The sequence below is a fragment of the Miscanthus floridulus genome, chromosome 3 (genome assembly GCF_019320115.1).
Source record: "Miscanthus floridulus cultivar M001 chromosome 3, ASM1932011v1, whole genome shotgun sequence".
Lineage (NCBI taxonomy): Eukaryota > Viridiplantae > Streptophyta > Magnoliopsida > Poales > Poaceae > Miscanthus > Miscanthus floridulus.
Genome location: NC_089582.1, coordinates 111,442,714 through 111,456,714, shown reverse-complemented (window position 1 = coordinate 111,456,714; position 14,001 = coordinate 111,442,714). Strand labels below are relative to the sequence as shown.

General features: G+C 46.1%; 1 protein-coding gene across 1 annotated transcript; it reads left to right on the top strand.

Annotated features, from left to right (window-relative positions):
- The first annotated feature begins 7,698 nt into the window (after window positions 1-7,698).
- On the top strand, window positions 7,699-13,065 carry LOC136542083 (uncharacterized). Its single transcript, XM_066534366.1, has 8 exons — window positions 7,699-8,081; window positions 9,752-10,830; window positions 10,932-11,220; window positions 11,351-11,557; window positions 11,644-11,817; window positions 11,931-12,131; window positions 12,216-12,329; window positions 12,438-13,065. The coding sequence occupies exons 2-8, from the start codon at window positions 9,788-9,790 to the stop codon at window positions 12,783-12,785; spliced, it is 2,376 nt and encodes a 791-aa protein (XP_066390463.1). The 5' UTR covers window positions 7,699-8,081; window positions 9,752-9,787; the 3' UTR covers window positions 12,786-13,065.
- Window positions 13,066-14,001: the final 936 nt, after the last annotated feature.

Sequence of the window (14,001 nt, the reverse complement as noted above, 5' to 3'; positions counted from 1 at the left end):
AAATGAGAGAGGAAGCTGGATAGGAAAATAGCATGGGTCAAATTTTAGAATTATATTTTTTTTAAGAAAAGGATAATGCCAGCATACCTTAATAAGTTCAGAAAAAACTACTAAGTGATTCATATTGTTGAGATTTTTCCAAAGTAACATCTATGTTTTCCTCGTATGCTTGGAATTCTTGCACAAGGTCTCCACTTTCTTCATGTTGTGTAGCTTTCTTTGTTTTCTTCTTGTTTGCATTGTTCTTTTTCTTCTGAAAATTTTCAACCCAAGATTTCTTCCGTTTTGACCCATCGTTTGGCTTTTCTTTCTTCTTAAGACCAGCAACATTTGCAAACTGTTCAGGTAAGCTGAATGGTGCTTGAACACTAGAATTTTCAAAACATCAGTTTTAGGAGTTTCTCAGATTTTTCCTTCCATCTGCTTGCTCACATTATGAAGTGCCTCTTCAACAAGCAAGCAACAATCTTCAAAATCAGCAGTTCGTGAAGCCAATGGAAAGAATATCCGGCAAAGATTTTTGTACCTAAGTGTAGCATCTAACTTAGGATTTTCCACTATATCCCTCCCATGCATATCTTGGATAGTCTCTAACCTTGCGCCTTGAGTCCATCGTTTCAAAATGTATCTTTCAGGCAATAACTTAATATTCATCAAATCGAGACCTTTTAGTGCATGCCTACATAATATATCAATTCTTTCAAAGAGTCGACAACTACATGTGACAATCTGATCAGCAAGGTTGACTATAACTGTACGCTCTTTTTCAAGTGTAGATGACTACCCAAGAGCTCCAATTGCAATGGAAAATTCAGTACTTCTGTCTGAATCTACAATGTAAGCTGCTAGCGACTTTTCATATTGAGCTTGAAAGGCTTAAAAAATCGCAGGTGTATATATCTTACTAGTTTGTACCAATATAGATGCCATCATCCCAATTCTTGGTTGTTTCTTTCTAGATTCAAATTCAGCTTATAACTCCCTCTCTCTCTTGTCTTCAACAACATGCTCCACACGCTTTAGAAACCTAACGATGTCAACATCCGATTTCAAATGCATTATTCAAGCTCTCGCTTAGTTGCGTACTTCGCATTCCTATTGAAAAAACATCCAGCATGTAGCATTCAGCCTACTTGTGTCTCAACATGTAAATGTTGTCCAGCTAGGTCGATTTGCTTACTTTTCCTCTCATAGCATCAAAAGCTTCTTCAAATTCTGCCTTTTGTTCATACTGATACATGCAAGCACTGAAATCTAACAAGATACTTGACTCTTCTTCAGTCTAGGACTCTTCTTCATTCTGAGAGCACAAGTGCTTTAATGCATTTTGCGATGTATGCTAGGTACATAAACCATGCCATGTACTAGTGAATACATTGGCCACTGCCTTTCCCATTGCACTATCTTGATCGGTAAAAATTGTTTGAGGCTGTTTTTGATTATGTATTGACAAAAATGCATTGAATAACCACTTGAATGACTCGAATGTCTCATCTTACATTAGAGCAGCACCAAATACCACGGTCTCTCTAAATTGGTTGAAACCTACAAACACACCAAATGGCCTATCTTCTTTGTTGGTTCCAAGGTAGTGTCAAATGTGATGACATCGTCAAAGTGCGCATAGTCGACAATCATCTTTGCATATCTACCAAGAAACTCATGTGCTAGTTTAGGTGCAATTCCAGAATCATCAGCCACATCAATATCAATAGCCTGATGCTTAGAAATGTTTCTCTGTGATGGCATCAAATGACTTGTTTGTGTAGTCTCAAGAATGTGGTTGTGCTCACCAAATAAGTCATGTACTTTGTAAGTCCCATTTCCTCTATCTAAAGTAATGCCCATACGAACCATGCAACCTGTTCTCGTATGCGCCCTATTACGCTTGCAAACTGAGAACTTCTTATCCTCAGCCCGGGAACCTTGATTTGAACAAACAAACCTACATGTTGTTACTAATCCGCCCTATTACGCTTGCAAACTGAGAACTTCTTATCTTTAGCCCGGAAACCTTGATTTGAACAAACAAACCTACAGGTTGTTACTAATCCATCAAGACCACTCTTGTTTGCATAGCACTTCCGAACATCAAACCCCATCATGCCACCATATGTGACCCAGAAGTTCCATGCCTCGTCAACACTGCTAAATGTCATACTTATTTTACGAATCCAAAAAGGAGTTGCATCCACCCTGTAGTTAAATATTGAAATATTGTGTCGGTTCTATATTTCATCAGTAACAGTCACAAGAACCAACCAGACAAAATCAAAATATTGTGTTTCCCTAAAATTCTTAAGACATTTCAACAACTTTAATTCAACTATGCAGGAATGGATTAGCTAGCTTTGGAACAAGGATTAGCACAACCTTGCAGGCGATGTTGGGCGTCATCCATGGCACCATCATCTGCAGCTGCTGACCTGCTGTGGTCTCTTTTGCTGGAATGCTTTGCGCCATGGGAGCTTCCACGGGGGCATGGGGAAGTGCGTGGCGCTGGCCTTCTTCGACGCGCACGCCTTGCTCAGTCTCGGTGCGGACACTGTGACGTCTCCTGGAGCGATGGGATGAGGACGTTGGAGGACGGCAGCTTGAACAGGCGCATTAGGAGCAGCATCACCTCCACTAGCTGCGAGGAGGGGTCGGCGTTTCATGGCGCGGCAGCTCGCCGGCCTCCCTGTGCTCGCCCGCCGCCTCGCTTTGTGCTTATGGCGCCAAAGCTCAGGAGTTTCCCTCCAGGCAAAGGAAAAAGAACAGAGGGAAAAAAGAAGATCCTAATCTTACCGTTCCCCACTAGATGAAGGGCCACTGCATATCTTGCAGTGTGAATACCCACTACACAGGATCTTGTGTCCGACGCGGTCACGCAGCACGGTGGCCGGTGTCGGTAGAACGTCCGAGAGTTGAGACTTGAGCGGAGTCGCCGATTCGCCATCTGTGCACGCCATCAATTCATCATGCCCTTACGACGAGACGAAGATCATCTTGTTCGTACCGTAAGCTCGTGCAACACAGCTCGTCCTTTCTTTGCGCAGCAGCGCGATCACTCGCAAATCTCTCTCTCAGTCTCTGTTCCAAAAACATTCCATTTCCACTGTCCATTTGCCTGGTTGCGCGCAACCTTGCAGTTCAGTTCTCCCCTACTGTCTCACTGGCATGTGGGCCCACTGGGCAAAGGTCCGGGCTGGCAGGGCCTTTGCTTCTGGTACATGAACAGCTATATCCGGTCTGGCAGAGCCCTGATTCTAGTGCAGCTATAAGAGTGTGTCCACCAAGGAATCTATATGGGTATCCAAATCTAAAATGGATAGTCAGAGATTCAAAATCAGCTTCCAACAGAGTACATATACGAAAGATCTATTTTGGGTTGCCTAAGAGACATAACCTAAATATGGGCATCCTCTCTCCTGGAAACCCATTTGCAGAAAGGTATTTTGGGTCTTGTTGTTAGAGAAGATATCGAATAGGTATTGAACCTTTTGCTTGTAGCGCTGCTCAAATGACAAATGAGTTTTGTATTTTGGTGGAGATAGCCTAACCGTGCGTGCGATGCGTCATGTACTAGAAGCCGAAGGTGGCGCTCCGTACGCGTCCAACCGGTTGGTCTGGCTCACGATTGATGTACGGATCTCAATTATACCGTGCTAATTTAAAAAACAACAAGAACGTAAGGCTGAAGGCACATGATCACACTGTGGCATTTAGCGCATGAATGTGTTTAGGAATTTCCCTCAAAATGTTAGTATCTGATAGAGAGGTTGGATCTAGAGAACCTTGGAGATTGTCATATCATATCCGTAGATGGAAACGTTTGAATTTGAGGCTGTTTATTTATTATTATTATCATTTGTTTTTCAAAGTACAGCCTTCTGTCAATGGAATCATAGCCCGTTTGAACGGAGAGACTCAACATAATTTACTGGTCAAGTATGGAAACCTATGTATATGCATCTAACTTAGTATAACCCCATCGGATTCAAGTGCAACAGACAATAAATTATATGCTAGCACAATGATTCGAGAAGTCTCACTTATTATGAAATGTTAGTCAATCTACATTTTGGTGGTTGGTGGTTAACCCATATATGATCAGGCCAATATAGAATGGCACAAAATAAAAGGTGCCACATGATGACAAATGTATATACACAGAAAAAGTATCCACACATTGGCCCTCCTCGGTTTATTCCATATTTGGCTTGTTTGACTTCTTTTTTTCAGTCGGTTTCTCTCACCACAATTCAGCCAGAAACAATATTTTTCAGCCAGTTTCAGTCAGCGAAGGAGGCAACTGTACAGTGTACACTACTAGTAGCCAAAAATTGTATTCTGCGCTGCCCTGTACATTGCTCATACGCTCGGCCGTATACCTGTACGGTGTGGGGCCACCGCGGGGGAGCAGTAGGCGTCAGCGATGTGACGTGACGTGACGGCGAGCTGAAAGGGTGAGGGCACCGGGCGGCGGGCGCCCAGCTGCTGCCGCCTGACAGGTTCGGTGTTTGTTTACACGGCCAAGCACCGGGCCACCGGCAGCTCCGGCGTATGATAAATAAACTGGTTAGGCCTCGTTCGTTTTGGCTCCAGAACGTGGCCCGTTCCAGGTGGATTACCCGGACTCAGAATCAATACTAGCCTAACCGGAAACGGCTGTTCGATTAATTTATGGTTGAATCGTAGCCGGTCCATTTCTAGTGTTTTTCCTGTCTCATTCCACAGGATTAATTCCCGGCTTCCTACCCTCGGGAAGAAAAACAGACCCGTTTTCAATATGTTCACCAGGTTTTATTGAACCACTGGGATCCGCTCAATCCAGCTCAGGAAGGAAAACAGGTCCGTTTTGAATACGGAACAAACGAACAAGGCCTTAGTGAGGGCAGAACAGTAACATGCGTTCGTGATTAAGGCGCCTAATCCGATCCTGTGACGGCGACGGTCACCTGGAACCGGCGGTGGCGCTGCCACCACCGACAGCCTCTGCCGGTCACACCCCCGCGGATAGGGGGCTGCGGATCCCGAGTGCGCGCGCCACTCTTTTGGGGAGCCCTGGCTGGACATGCGCTTCCGACCTCTGTTAAGCCCGTGTTTAGTTAAAAAAAACTTCCAAAAAAATGGTAGTATCCATCACATCGAATCTTGCGATATGTGTATGGAGCATTAAATGTAGACGAAAAAAAACTAATTACATAGTTTGGTGGGAAATCGCGAGACGAATGTTTTGAGCCTAATTAGTGCATGATTGAACACTAATTACCAAATAAAAACGAAAGTACTACAGTAGCCAAATTTCAACTTTTCCCAAAACTAAACACGTGCTAACGCCTTCTTTTAGAAAAAAACGACGAGGATAGATTCCTCTGTCTTTCGATCGGAATGAAGCTTTTTGTTCAAAAAGCTGGTTCCTCATTACGGAGTATGATACAGATTCTGTCCGGAGTTTTATTATTTCAGTATTTTGTGTTAATTAACGGATGGACGTGTGGGGAAGTTTGGTGAGGCTACTGAAATTTGCTTGTGTGTCCCCTAAAAAATCTCCAGCTGTCTCAATATTTGTTCTTTTTTCTTTATTTTTTAAGGACATCAAATTTCTAGAACAGGTGAACATACTTACCACATGCTATAAGTCGAATAGGTCTTACAATGAGCTAGAAAAAAACCTACCAGGTTCCTCATGTGAAGATCAAAAGTGTTGTTTGAATTATGGTTTTATTGTTTTGATATATAATCCGAACTGAAACAAACAAACTAGCAAATACGGTAGGAGTAGCTTTCTACTCTAGAATTGTAACAATCCAAGAGGGTGGTCTCACCTAGCTTTTCACAGTTTGTACTTAGGGGTGTTTGGTTGCCCGCCATGGCACGCCACTGCCAACTTTAGGTTGCCACACCTTTTTGTCGGTGTTTCGGATCACCAGCTAGTAAATTTCTAGTTTGCGCGTCTGGCACAGATGGTGTGCTCGGAGGACACAAGGATTATACTGATTCGGGCAGAACGTCCCTACGTCCAGTCTGCTGCTGCTCGTGTTACCGGCACTGTCTGTAGTAGGGGTTACAGATGGGCGAGAGAGGGAGCAGATCCCAAGTCTCTGGTGGAAGGATTAAAAAGTGCAGAGAGTTTGTTCAGCTGCTCAGCCGTGTGCTCGCGCCTATCTCTTTGTGTTGTGTTGCGTTGTGTTCCCCTTTTATAGAAGAAAGGGAAGATGCAGGTTACATCATAAAAAGAGACGAGAGAGAGAAAGAGGGAGAGAATCGAGGAGAAGAAGCCCTCTGGGATCGCCACGTCCTTCTTCTCCTTCATGCGGGTCCCACCGACGCTGTAGATGGTGACAGGGATGGCTCCACGTCGGGCTCCTGTTCACCACTGGTGCTATGCCTCGACGTCCTCAGCTGGTCGTGGCGTCCCATCCCGTCTCGACGGACGGCGTGGTGAACCGACATGCCTATTAGCGGCCGTACGGGGTTTAGGCAGCACAACGCCCACACACCCGTCACTGTTGGCGATGCGAACCCCCGAGTGTGGCCTGTCGTGGCCACGGGTCACGTCAAGGCGTGCCCACGCCCCTTCTGGTGCCAGAGGCTTGACCCAGGCCCACACGCTTGGACCCGCAGTGGTTGGGGGTGGTACCGACCCCGCCGGGCGAGGTGGAGCCCGCGCCCGAGGGGTCGGGCGAGACGGAGCCCGCGCCCAACGGGTTGGGCGAGACGGAGCCCGTACCCTCAGGGTCTGGCGAGACGGCTCCTGTACCCTCGGGGTCGGGCGACACGGGGCCCATGCCCGAGGGGTCTGGCGAGGCGGAAACTATCCTTTTGGGGTCAGTCGAGACTAAAATACGTCCTTGATTATCTAGATGAGTTGTCATCCGCGGTCCTTATATCCCTTCTTCGGATATCCCTAATACTGATACGCGACACCTTTTGATGCAGCTGCTTGGTTCGTGAAACTAGTTGAAGCAGAAAATCATGCCACAAAGTGAGGCGGCCAATTTTGCCACCGCACATTCAGCGACGCCACAGATGCGGCTTGGCAAACAACGGCCGAGAACCAAACAATCTCTTGTCGCGAACAACGGCCGAGAACCAAACAACCTCTTGTCACTCGGTGACCCTTCAACAACCCAACAACTCTAGAATCCAGGTTGCCAAACAACTACCATTTTTCTTATCTGCATCTTCTGGCAAGTTCATTTTTTTTTCACAATCCACAATGTAACAAGTTGTTTTCAAACAAATATGTCCTAGACAACTGAAGAAGTAACTACAATTAATGGTAACGAGGGTAAAAGACTGACTAACTGGCTGTATACCGATCTGTGATGCATTTTTGCTGCGTGCCTGATCCGACCTGATGAAAATCGTGAGACACGTTGACGATAATTCATGACTTTATGCCGTGGTTTATGCTCCGCCCGTCGTCCACCTATCTCGATCCTTTCACGGTCGTCGGTATTACTAGGAGCGCGATAGATGGGTCCATTGAGAGGAACAGTGACCTAGCAATGAGGAAGAAAATGGATGGTGGCAGATCTGACAGTTTGCACAACAATGGAATTGTAGGGGAACTTGATAGGCCACACGCCCCAACGAGCCGGTTGCTAGGGTCACCGACTCACCGTGCGGTGAGCAGATTCGGCGGCCTCCAAACACACGTTCCTATAAGCATAGCAGCAACGGCGCCCACGCCCACGCCCACGCCCACGCCCAAGCGGTGGCACTCCTCCTTGCCATGCCAGTGACGCCTGCCCTGCCTGCCTTCCTGCCTCGCCGTAGCCGTAGCCCGCCGCCCCGCGCCTAGAAGCGGCCGCCAGACCAGCCAAGCGGCCGGTGGCCGCCTAGCCGTCCCCTCCCGCGCCGACCGCCCACGCGGCGCCGCTCCGCACCAACATTCCCTCGGGAACGACGGCGGCGCCCACTCCCACACCGCGTTAAACTAAACCCTGCGCAGGCGCGCCATTATAGTTAGATTAGAAAAAGAAGGAACAGAAACAGATAGAGCAACAGCCTCCCTCGTCTCGCTCCTCGTCCCGCTCCCGCCCGCGTCGCGCGCGAGGAACTGAACCGGCGCGGCAACCGCGAGAACCTCGGTGAGCACCAGCGGCTTCTGCTCTGCTTACCGTTTCGCCTTCCTCCCTCCTAATCCCATCGACCCCCCGGAATCTGGTTCTTGTGCATTGGGGGGAGATTGGAGTGCCGTCGTGTCCGATTCGAGATTTGGAGGTTGCATTTCCTTTTGCAGTCCTGGGCTCGAACTTTCTTTTATTGACGCCGCGACGTTCCGTTGCTGAAACTGGTGGGATCTTGGTCTGACGAGCTCTGCGTTTGCTGCGTGCGCTTGTAGATTGGTTGCAGCAAGCATCCGGTCAGCATTCGCGGACCGACTAAGCCAAATTGGTGGCTTCTGGGCGTGCGAGGTCTATATTATATTCATTTCATGTTCTTGTTCTTGCTCGGGCTGCATGGCCAACTATGCTTGCTCCTGTGCCGTCTGAGCATTTTTTTTTTTCCTCCAATGTCAGTTACTATATCTTACAACACGGATTAGGCTGGCATTTTTAGACTGAAGTTGTGGGGTGATTCCCACTTTTCTGTTTTGTTAACTGCCTGATAATTATCGTTTTCTCAACTTTCTTGGGCTTTTCCGTGTGAAAATTGCTGCTGCCATTTGTTGCAACGGTGTGTAAATCGAATTGATGGACCTGCCTGTTTTGTCGGGTGATTGGCAATTTCGAGGAATGGACTAGGACATAGTGGTCCCGTTCGCGTGCCCTTTACCATTCGCTTCTTTCTTTTATCCGGAACCATATTTTTCTCTCGTAGATTTCTCCAGCATTCCTCCAAACCATCCAAATTCCTCCAGAATTCCTCAAAGCGAACAGGCCCGGTGATTCTTGTGGAATCAAGTACTGCCTCATGCTCAGTATCAACCGCGTCTGCATCCATCATGGACCGTAATTACCTTTGCCATACCAGTGGCTTGTCAGATCTCTCTGTAGTTAAGTTATGGCGCAGCTTTATGTCTGGGGCTCTCTCATCGCCCTGGGACCTCCTCCTTCTCGAATGCAATCCAGGGGCACCGTGGTCCAAGATCGGCTGGAGCCCCACGGCCATGTGCCTCCCAACTACCGTCTGTCCGAGCGAATTACTCGCTTGTCCTGTGGACAATATTATTTGTACCAGATTCTCTTATTAAGTTGTTAGAGAATTTTCAATTTTGCTTGCAAGACAGAAATCTTGCTCAGCTGTCCAGTTCATGATTTGAGTTGCTGTCCTGTCGCTTGGTTTATGATGTCAACATTTGCTTGTCAGGACCAAAGATTTAGGACTTACTGTCTTGCTCCGTGGTGAATGCTTATTGTAAGCTGCACTTTTTAGTTTTTATTAACTTATTAGGATGCAGAGGATTGATCTGTGTGCAACTATGTTTTATAGTGAATGTCTCCATGGTGAACATTTGCTTCTAAGAATGCCTGTCAGTATTCAGGAACATGCTTTTAAGTGGATTTCTTACTGGAAGCTGCATTTTTAATCTTAGGGGTGCAGATGGCTCTACATATCAGCTCTGAACTTGCACTGCATCTTTTATTTTCTTCAATGCAAGTTGCTACTATTGTGCCTGTGCCTTTTTTTCCTTTTATTTTTTTTTTTCATTTCATAATCATTTGAATTTGTCAAACCATCTTGGAAATTCCCTATTGACGTTCTTAAGCTGATAGGACTTTGCTGGTGTTTCTAATTCTGTTGGTGATCTGTCCAGGTATCAAACTTCTAGTGCATCACAAAGGATACTGAAATGGGTGCCAAAGAGAATGGGGAAGAGAGAGATGATCATTCAAGTGATGTGGAAAGAGATGGTAAACAAGGGAAGGAAACTGAATCAGACTATGAACCAGCTAGAAATTCCCTTTCATCACCTGGTGAGGCTACCAGTAACGAAGACACTAAAGTGAAAAGAGTCTCAAGGGTTCCAAAGAAGCTAGCAAGGAAAGAGTCTAAGGAAAACAGCCCACGCTCAGCAAGAAGCATTTCCAATCGTCAAATCCACACCAAGCTGCAGTTTATATCGTCAAACAGTAGCCAGAACAAATCGCCAAAAACAAACAAAGCAGCTAATGGTGCTAAAACTGTTAAAATGAAGAAGCCAGAGACTCCGAAAGCTCCTTCTTGTTCTTCATCCGAGATGTCTGAGGAAACAGATGACAAAGCTATTGAGGATAGACCCACAGATGATAAAGCAGTTGAGGGCAGAATCAAGGATGATAGTGCTTTTGAAGGTAGAGCCACCAATGATAAAGCTATTGAGGACAGAGCTAAGAATGATAAGGACATTGAGGACGGAATGAAGGATGATAAGGCCATTGAATGTGAAGTCACTGATGATAAACCTATTGAGGGCAAAGTAACTGATGGTATTGCCATTGAGGGCAGAGAGATTGAAGGTAAAGCCATTGAAGAGGCAAAGGAGATCGATATATTGGATGAAGCTCCAAAATGTGATCAGAGTACTGGCACTGATGATGAAATTGCTGATACTGAAGAAAACATAGCTGATAATGGCAACTCAGTTTCATATGAAAATACTGAGGAATTATATTCAAAAATTGAGAAGTTGGAGCAGGAGCTACGTGAAGTTGCTGCCCTCGAGGTTTCTCTCTACTCTGTGGTGCCAGAGCACGGTTGTTCATCACATAAGTTGCATACACCAGCTCGCCGTCTATCTAGGATTTACATTCATGCATCAAAATTTTGGTCCTCAGTTAAGAAAGCTTCAGTCGCAAGAAATTCAGTTTCTGGGCTTGTGCTTGTTGCAAAGTCTTGTGGCAATGATGTTTCAAGGTAAATTATCACTACCCTCTACTGCTTGTTTCCCCTTATTGTCATTACCGTCAACTCCTTCAGATCAAAATTTAAGAACTGAGAATCTAATTTTGATGTAGGTTGACATTTTGGCTATCGAACACAGTTGTCCTGAGAGAAATCATTGCACAAACATTTGGTTCTTCACGACACTCAAGTCCAGTTAAGCTTTTCAACACAAATGGTGCAAAGAAGCCTGACAGGAGTTCCGCTCCAACACGATGGAAAAGTAACTACAATGACAAGTATGCGAAACCCAATATCATGCAGGTGCCAGATGATTGGCGTGAAACTAGCACATTGCTGGATGCATTGGAGAAGATTGAATCTTGGATCTTTTCTCGGATTGTCGAGTCTGTGTGGTGGCAGGTAAAAGTTCACCCTATTACTGTCTTGGCACTTTTCAGAAAGCTGAGTATGGCTTCTAAAACAGTGATGATTAAAACCTATTGCAAATTAATCCAAGTTTTCAGTTTTCTGAAGGATTTTCATTTCACAGGCAATGACACCCCACATGCAAACCCCTGTAGAAGATTTGTCAACTCCAAAGATTGGGAGGTTGTTAGGGCATTCTTTGGGTGATCATCAACATGGAAGTTTTTCTATCGATATCTGGAAAACTGCATTTCATGATGCATTAAGCAGAATCTGTCCTCTTCGTGCTGGTGGACATGAGTGTGGATGTTTACCAGTGTTGGCAAAATTGGTATGCTTTCAGATGCTTATTTTTGTTTCTTTGGTAATGGTATCTTTTGTGTGAAGTTTTCTCATGAAATTTTCTGTTTCTATCAGGTGATGGAGCACTGCATAGCCCGTTTAGATATTGCTATGTTTAATGCCATCCTTCGTGAATCAGAGAATGAGATACCCACGGATCCTATATCTGACCCAATTGTGGACTCAAGAGTTCTGCCGATTCCAGCTGGGGACTTAAGCTTTGGATCAGGCGCACAGCTGAAGAACTCTGTATGCACTTAAATTATGAAATCCTTGCAATTGCATGATGATCAAACAAACAAACAATCTAGAATAGGGCTCCCTTGCACTACTGATTGTTAACACATGATATACATCTGCAGGTTGGGAATTGGTCCAGATGGTTGACTGATACGTTTGGCATGGATGCTGCTGAATCTGAAAAGGATGGTCAAGGTGTGAAAACTAATGGTGATGACAGAAGAGATGCAGCTGAATCAACTTGTTTTAAGCTACTTAATGAGTTGAGTGATCTTTTGATGCTCCCGAAGGACATGCTTCTCGAGAAAACCATTAGGAAAGAGGTATGCTTCCATTCGTAGTTCCTGTCTCATTCCCAGGTCCTAATATGTGCCTCAGTAAGTTTAGATCTTCCTGTTTTGCATCAGGTCTGCCCTTCCATTGGCCTTCCACTAGTAACAAGAATACTCTGCAACTTCACTCCTGACGAGTTCTGCCCTGATCCTGTTCCTGGCATGGTTCTAGAGGAGCTGAATTCTGAGGTATACTTTCCGTTTACTAAACTGGTTTGTTCTGCCTTCGATTTGGAAGAATCTTGTGTTACCTACATGTCAGATTGCTCAACTGGTATTGCGACTAATACCTTGCAGAGCTTCCTGGAGCGTTTCACAGAGAAAAACATGATCAGCACATTCCCAGTCACCGCCGCTCCAGTGGTATACTGCCCCCCTACGCTGGAGGACGTCACGGAAAAAGTGGCTGACACGGCTTGTGGTAATCCAGAGCTGGACCGGAGGGGGTCAATGGTGCAGAGGAGAGGGTACACCAGCGATGACGATCTGGATGACCTGGAGTTCCCCCTGGCATCCCTGTACGACAAGAGCAATCCCCCCTCCCCGTGCAACACTGGCGTCGCTCATTTCAGCACTCGGCAGGGAGCCTCCATAGAGAATGTCAGACACGAGCTCCTGCGAGAAGTATGGTCTGAGCGGCGATGATCAATACTGCCCGTGGAGCCTCTTTGATCTCTGCATTGTAGAAATGGTGGGACAACCGTGAAAAAGAAACTGCAACCGAATAGCGATGGCAAAATGCTAGTATTCATTTGTTCTTGTATATCCGTTCCTCTGTGAGCCCGTGCATTGGTTATTTCTGTCTAGCATACAAGAAATTTGAGAATAGTTCTACATTATTTTTCTTTTGTATATGAGATAGTGCAATTGTATTCTACAGTGGCTATGAATGTGATGTGATCATGAAAGATTGGGAGACGTAGCATCATACAGGCACACGTTGCCGTTCAACCTTCATTATTCTGCCTGCCCTCCCATTTCCTTTTTCAAAAGGAATATTCTGTCAGCTCTTGTGCCTTGGATCCATTTCTTTCTGTTCACCGACACTTGGGTCAGCAGGCCACTTGTGGGTGAGCTGTTTCCACTTTACTTGTGGTCTTATCCATCATTGGTCATGGTGGGGTGATGTTGTGTGTGGAGTGTGGACAGTGTGGTGTACTGGTGTGCCAGCTGAGAACCAACCACCATTCAAGGAAGGCGCCGAGGAGATGACGGTGAGAGGGAACGTACTGACGTCCCACCGGCCATGGATCAACATCAGCCAGCCGCCGTTCCAATCGAAGCGCGCACAGCCCTTGCCCGGAGTCGGGGGTTGGGAGGAAACGAACTCGTGGGCCGTCGCGCGGTCTAAAAGCCCACACGGCACAAAAACGAGAGAAACGCACGAACTGCACGATGGCGCAACCCCGACGGCGACGGCCCAACTGGCTGGCGCGGCGAAAATGGCCCCGCTCGGCTGCCCTTTCGTAGGAGCGGCAACTGGTCGATGACTATGTGTGTGTTTTGTTATCGGACAGGGTTGCATTTTCTACGAATGATGTAGGTTGGGTGTAACCTTATTTCAGCAAATAAAGTGTTCGATGAAGTTGCAAGAGAGGATATAGAAAAACTGAGATACTGTTTGGTTGCATAAATAAGCGAATGCAATTTATCTAACTTGTGAGACTGACGCATGGACGCTGCACCTTATCTCTGCATCCACCGAGCTTGGTTGGCGAGTGGAGCTTAAATTGGACATATCCCGAAAGCCTGTATCTACTCATGCAGATACACAGCTATGTATCTACTCATGCAGATACACAGCTAAACAAACATGTTGCCCGCTTAGTTTTATACGGCTCCGCCCGTGTAGGATGAGCAA